The sequence below is a fragment of the Poecilia formosa genome, unplaced genomic scaffold (assembly GCF_000485575.1).
Source record: "Poecilia formosa unplaced genomic scaffold, Poecilia_formosa-5.1.2 Scaffold900, whole genome shotgun sequence".
NCBI lineage: Eukaryota > Metazoa > Chordata > Actinopteri > Cyprinodontiformes > Poeciliidae > Poecilia > Poecilia formosa.
In genome coordinates, this window is record NW_006800839.1 from 27,833 (window position 1) to 34,777 (window position 6,945).

A 6,945-nucleotide genomic window follows, 5' to 3' on the forward strand; every position below is an offset into this window, starting at 1 on the left:
TTCCTTCATAGCTGAGGTTGGAACTTTTAGTAGATTTGTAGCTATTGTTTGTTTTGGATCTTCATTTTGCATTACCTAACTGTGCCAAGTTTCAACCGTTCAACCTAATCTGCTCCTCTCAGAAAAATGAAAGCTGATGAGGATGTTCAAGCTGTTTCAGGAAACTACGTCCACAGTGAACCAAGTCTTGAGATGGTGACTGTCCAGATAAAATTGAAGCTTCATTGAAAGTTGTCTTTACCCACATTGAAAAGTAAAATGTCTTCTGGATTTTCTTTAAATTAAGATCAGAGAAGCAGGGTTTCCCCCAGTGTGTTATAAGCCTGGCAGGCCACCAGGGCTTTACTTGTGCCCCCACCAGGCTTAGCATTGCTTATTTATTTAAGTTTTTTTTATGTTTGCATTTTTTTAAGACTTTATACTTGCCGTTCAGATATTAAACTTCCAATAACATGTAATTATCAAATGGAAATTTTCTAATTTCCTGTCAACTTTAAATATCTTTTAACTCAAAAACACGACGGGTCGCTGGATGAGTAACTGCCGAGCTTAGCACGTTTTCTGGAGGAAACCTTGAGAGAAGACTAAAATCTCAATCCATGTACAAGTAGTGCATATCTGACTGCTACAGGCAGTCACTGCCATTGTTTCTGGTGTATTAAACAAAGTGATTGGAATGATGGAGGAAGAAAATTAAATCCAATTCCTTTAACTTAAATCAATAGTTTGAATCTGAGTGTTTCAACAGGCTAATGGTTTCAAAGCAAGCGACCAAACTGGGTAGCATTAAGCTATATAGATGGCCTTCCTCAGCTTGATTGAAAATTTGTGCGCTACGCCTAAAAGCTTGGAATATGGTGGAGGTGATGACTGCAAAAAGTGTAAGGTTAAAGTTCAGTCTGCCAGGTGACCTTTTACCAAATATTCCAGGGGACAGTATATGTTTGAGACTGTGAATATAGTTTTTTCCATGGGTGGATTACAGAAAAATTCACAATAATTTCAAACCTGAGCTTCCAATTCTTGTTTTTACTTATTGACATTCTTTGTTGTATAATCATTCCAACTTGGAAACAAGAAAAGCTGTTAAATTAATAGTTAAATCCCAAAACGACATTCATGGCAAGGAGTGTGCTGTATGTAAACTTCTGACCAAAACTGCTCCCTCCATTTGGAGGTTTTTCAAAACTTTAAAAATCCTCCTTGATTCACTTCTAGAATTCACCTTATCCTGTTTGATATGTACAATATTTATACAAATAAATAATATAAAAAAAACACACACACACAAAGCAATTTAAAGCACACCTGCTTAGATGGATGACTGTGTCTTAAGTGACGTCTGTTGTTTTTTCCTGAAATCGTTACCACCTCTTGGCTCTGAGAAGTGAACAGACAGCATTCTGCTCAGCTCCTTATCAGATGAGGATTGTTCGAGGCGTGCAGCGTGCATCAACAGCGTACAAAGATCACAAGGAAGGAAGCAGCCGGCTTACAAAATACTTAAGTATCAAAATTATTTGAAAGAGTCTGCATGAAGGTTGAATCCTTCTCTGTATCTCAACCAAATGAATGCGTCCAAACTAAAACAGGCAGATGAATTTTCACTTTATAATTTAAGCCACACGATGGCTTCACTTTGCTGCTGCTAGTGGTTGGGGCTGCCTGTTCTTTTCCACTTCGGCAAGATACGAGGGATTGCTGCAAAGTAAAAGTCAATGTCCCACTTTCTTGCCCTGGAGGAGGGATTGCTGCAAAGTCAGTGACTTGATGCAATCAACAGTGATTTCTCAACATTTTGCCAATTAGCGTTATAAACTGAACCCGACTGGAATCCATTATAACTACAATTTTTGCTTAGAAATTAGATCGGCATGTTTCATAAAGGACTTTGAGATGATAATTATTGTAAATCGCTGCAATATAAATACATTGATTTGAAGATAAAAAGCAACTACCGAAATAATCCAAGACTGAAGACAGAGAACACTCCCTGCTGACTAACTCCGTAAACATCCTCAACAGGAACAACCTGCCAATAGCATCTGGCATCCAAGTCCTGATCTGTGGCTCTCTTTCTCTATCAGGTATGAGGATGTTTTATGTCTTGTGGTGACATGGATCATTTAATAATTTAAAAGGTTCAACTTGGTTCAGGACAGTTCACATGCCAACTTAAAAAAAAACCTTTTCATTTCGTGCCTTTGTTTTGGGGGGTGTTTGCCTCAGAAACCTCCTCCCATGGCCTAGTTTCACATGACAGTGGGTGGTGCACTTGGGTCCAACATGTTTTTGATCTTCATTATTTTTTCAGCAGATTAAGTGACACACACAGCCAAACCACAGCATAACAAACCTCCACCTTGCTTTGCTATAGCCTGACTGTAGCAAACCAGTGAACTACACTTGTGGAGTTTGGTGTCGTCGTTTTCAGAAGACATAAAAGAAAAGGTGTCGCTTTTAAAAGCGTTGAGGAAACCTTGTTTTTACTCCTGTGGAAGTAAATTATATTAAAGCTTAACCAGAGATCCAGGCAGGTATTTTTTAATATTGTTGATTTCGAGGTTTTACCAACAAATCTAAATTTAAAAACATCAGCTAATTTTCTGTATTTCTGACCTGGACTTTGTGCTACACTCAACTTTATCTTTTCACATCAGCAGCCCTAGAGAAAAAACAAATTAAATGAATGCAGCATACTGTAGGGTTTTTACTCTAGACTTTAAAACATAAGGTGGGATAAAAACCACATATTCACGCCACCCGGTAGGCAGTCATGCGGTAGTAGTTCTGGCTGTGACTGCGCGCCGCCCACACCAGCAGCGCGGCAGCCATCATGTGCAGGGGCGAGGAGATGAGGGCCAGGTAAAGGGACCAACCGAGGGAGCCGTCCACCTTGTCGGGAAGCATCGACACCCTGTGGAGCAGGTCCATCCCAGCCAGGTAGCAGCACACTGTGGCCAGGGTGCACAGACCTGGAAAATGCACGACACAGACACCTGTCAAGAGTTTGCTTTGCTAATCCGGTTTCTGACGTGAATCTTGAGGAAAACGTATGCGGCGGTTAACTGAAACGTGAAAATATAAATTGACGTCCGGGGGTAAAACCGTTTGCGTTTGTCTCAATGATCCTGTTTTCTGGGTTTGCTTTTTGTTCTGTTCTTTGTCAAGACGATTTCACTGTCTGTGACTGAACTCGAATCAGTCAGTCCTGCTCCAACCCATGATGTTGAGTTTTTGGTATGTTTGTACAGAAATGGAAAGTTGGTCACTTCCTAGATGAAAATCTGAAGAGGCTCTGATAAGAACTGCAACATCGCTCATCGAATCAAACTACCAAACCACGACTTTTCACTGTAGCCAATCAATGAACTTTCTGCTCAGCATCTCATTACTCTGTTTTATGCTCCTTTGCGCTTACTTTGGGTTAGGTGTTCTCCATTTCTGTTTTACATATACAATCACTGGCCACCTTAGTAGATACACATTTCTAATTGGCTATTATAAAACTAGTGAATCAAGCAGTCAAAGGGCCTGAAACTTAATGAATTAGGCATTGAGATGAGGTGAAGCCAACCCGTTGAAGTTCAAACTAAGCGTCAGAATCTGGAATAAATTGGATTAAAGTGTCTTTGCATGTAGGTCCTACTTTCTGAGAGGGATATTTATGCCCACTCAGGGGAGGAAATGAACCGAAGTACAGACGATTAGTGAGCAACAGTTTTTTGTGGCCTAAAACGCCTTGTCGATGTCAAACGAGTACAGAGACATTAGCTTAAGAAGACAGACAGGCAGCAGAAGCTCAACTAAAACTCGTTAGTACCAATATCTGGAGAACACCATATCAGAAAGCTAACTTTGAGCCGATGCGCTAGCAGAAGAGCCCACCAGATGCCAGTCCTGACAGCTAAAGTTAGGAAAACTAAACGTACAATTCGCACAGGCTCATCAAAACTGGACAGTAACGTAACAGAAAAACGTTTCCAGGTTGATTTGAGTTGCTCCGTTCAGGGTGTCAGTGGGGTTCTTGTGTGGCATATATTTTGTCAATGCATTTTGAGTCCCCAGCAAAAATGATGTCCAAACGTGGACTAGAAAAGTTAACTATATACTGTAGCTATATGAGAGCCATTTAGATAATTTTACTGTACTGGAAGTTCTGATTTTATGGATGTGAATTAAAGCAGAAATGCTTTCATTTTATTTGATTTTTTTTACAGTACTGTACATCCTGGCACATGGAGGACAGAAAACATTGACAAGTAGGTCACCCTTTGAAGAGTCTGTGCTGACATCTTAATTAGAGTGGTAAATGACAGACTGCATTGTTTGCTGCCTTGAGATGCAGAAAAACCGGTCTTACCAGCCAAGAGATGAAGAACTCCAATGCCCAATGTGGGAGTGAGGCTTCTGCAAAGGCAGGCGCAAAACCCAATCAGGCCCGCCAGCACAACCAGACCGAGAGACGACAGTGGCAGCAGAAACTGGCACCTCCACAGATCTTTTCACAGGAGACACATCAAAACATGTCACTGGTAAACCACACTGTGACGAAGAAGTTACATGTTCGTTGTCATGCAAATTTCGGTCACGCAACAGAGGGTGGATTTTTGTTGTGTGCGTGTCTTCTGAACGTACAGGTGCGTAGCATGTCCTCTCCGCTGTTGTGGTTCCCTGGCTCCTTGTATTTAGGGGTGAACTGCTCCAGCAGAGTGAAGTTTCGACACTCCAGCAACATCTTCGGATCTGAAAGAGGCAGTCGCCATAGATTTAGTTGTTTACTTTGGGTACGAGTCGGAAAATTCAGTTAACAAAAACTGGAGCAAAACTGGGTGTAGTGTGTAAAAAAAAAATCCCAACAATGTCACACACACACACACACACACACACACACACACACACGCACACACACACACACACACACACAAAAACTGCCGTATCTGTAGCATCAATCCATCAATTTGCTAATCAGTGGAATAACTGTACTTATGCTTCAGTGACTAGAAAACACAAACTGCAGCCACTTCAGATGTTAATCAAATTCAGTTGAGCTATTTGTTCATAGCTCACAAACCAATGGTATGTACCACTTCAGTAAATAAAAAGTTTCCAATAACATCATGCTCAGCCAGACTTTTTCACTTTATTGTGGTGTAAAGACCCTTGTGGCTAGGTTGGGCTTTCTCCTTATGTGCAACACTGATTACTGATATGAGACACCTGGGAACCTGGTGTTTTTTTTGTTAAACCTTGAGTGCCAACTCTACTCTCCTCCACAGGTATGCTGCTCCCTTTCGCTTTGCAAATTAACTTAATTGCACATCAATACCATAGATTCAATTAATGGCAAACTTTGATTTTTACCTGTAGTTTGTGTTGAATGTTTTTACTCCAAAAACTCTTACGCATGCGCAGATTGTGGCCTTTGAGTCTGGTCTGGTGATTTGGAACTATTTGATGCTTATTGCTTTTCTCGTAGGGTAATAATTGGAGCTTATGTTATTTTGTCGTGGTTGTGAGTCTTTGGGTGAAAATCAAGCACATGGGCTGCTGTACTGGTACCGGTGCTGCGTGCCGACGGCCACCGACAGATACAGGATGCTTGGCACGCAGGCGATAACCACAGCAGTGGCGTAGCGGTTGCGTAATAAAAACAAAACAAATTAAAAAAAAAGGCACCTTGTTAAAAGTGCTTGGGAGAAGAAACAATTGAACTGATACTAAAACGAAAAGAATGTGGCCTAACCCAATCTAACCTTCATCAAGCTGCAGTGACTCACGGTTTTTGGCACATGCAATTCAGTTAATTAGAATAGATGATAGTCCAACCACTATGAGTAACACCTGCGGCGACAGGTGAAAGGTGTGCAAGCTGGGTATGTCTGCAGGTGTGCCTCGGGGCACTGGGGGTCACTGCCACATACCTGGCTCCCTGCTCCAGTGAGCAGAGGGTGGGACGAGCACGCACCGCCACCACAGCCCCACGGTCCCGTTGAGGCGGAACAGCGTGTCGCTGTAGGTCTTCTCGTCGAACTCCCCGGTCATGAACTCGTCGTAGAGGGAGCGCAGCTCGGACACGTTGGCCTCGCCGCGCACGGTGGGGCTGCTGTACTGGTACCAGTGCTGTGTGCCGATGGCCACCGACAGATACACGGTGGCCAGGATGCTCAGCACGCAGGCGATGACCAGAGCGGTGGCGTAGCGGTTGTCGACCATTGTTCACCCAGACGGACTTAAAGAGGGATTAAGTCGGCGGGGGTTGGTCTCGGCTCAGGCGGTACAGGGACGCGTTTCGGTCCTCCAGTTGCATCCAGTCACGCCAACATGGCTGATTACGGTGGAGGAGAAAGTCGCGCAAAAAAAATAAAACAAACGGTAAAGGCGGGCTATTTTAATGACGGCACCTTGTCTCTTGTGCTGGACAAAGCCCCGCGGCTCGGCTTGGACACGCCATCTGTTCCGCTGTCCCACTTCCACAGATGGTGGGTGGCCTGCTGCAGCTACAGTCCGCAACAACAGCAGCCCCTCCTCAGCGGAAACAATGGATCAGTCCTCAGTAATAAAATGCGTTATGCCCCCAAAAAAGAATAATCAAGGCAGATTTATTTAGAGTTTATTTTTAGGATGCTCGGTGCACCCAGGATGCTGGGTACACACTATAATCCCTGCGTTTTCCTCTTCCGGTTAACCTTTCATTGCATAGGCAGCGGCAATACCAAAATAAAATCCCCACTTCCTACAGAATCCAGTTATTACTTTCATTTTTAACTGTTTTAATTTTCAATGAACTGAGCTGCTGTAGTTTTACTTTAGTATTTTTTTTAAATTGGGAACTCTGTTGTTTATTCAGATGCTGTTATGTGACAAGAAGTATTCCACAACAATTTTAACTGACTGATTTAAGAGTTAAATGAGCAAGGGAAAAGTTCTCTGGATGAAAAAACT

General features: G+C 42.6%; 1 protein-coding gene and 1 long non-coding RNA gene across 2 annotated transcripts; one reads left to right on the plus strand and one right to left on the minus strand.

Annotated features, from left to right (window-relative positions):
• The first annotated feature begins 349 nt into the window (after positions 1-349).
• On the plus strand, positions 350-2,431 carry LOC107834997 (uncharacterized). Its single transcript, XR_001660818.1, has 2 exons — positions 350-886; positions 963-2,431. It is a non-coding gene; the product is annotated as an uncharacterized LOC107834997 (long non-coding RNA).
• Positions 2,068-6,689, minus strand: cldnd1a (claudin domain containing 1a). Its single transcript, XM_007543762.2, has 4 exons — positions 5,925-6,689; positions 4,639-4,746; positions 4,364-4,501; positions 2,068-2,975 (listed from the first exon to the last, which is right to left on the minus strand). Exons 1-4 carry the CDS (start codon positions 6,214-6,216, stop codon positions 2,755-2,757), a joined length of 759 nt encoding a protein of 252 aa, XP_007543824.1. The 5' UTR covers positions 6,217-6,689; the 3' UTR covers positions 2,068-2,754.
• Positions 6,690-6,945: the final 256 nt, after the last annotated feature.

What these genes read in the sequence shown, in the direction of transcription:
- cldnd1a (XM_007543762.2), bottom strand. Translation starts at nt 6,216, where the DNA reads ATGGTCGACAACCGCTACGCCACCGCTCTGGTCATCGCCTGCGTGCTG. An exon ending in TCACTGGAGCAGGGAGCCAG is followed by an intron (nt 4,747 to 5,924) that starts GTATGTGGCAGT and finishes TGCCTCTTTCAG; the next exon opens with ATCCGAAGATGTTGCTGGAG. An exon ending in AGAGGACATGCTACGCACCT is followed by an intron (nt 4,502 to 4,638) that starts GTACGTTCAGAA and finishes TCCTGTGAAAAG; the next exon opens with ATCTGTGGAGGTGCCAGTTT.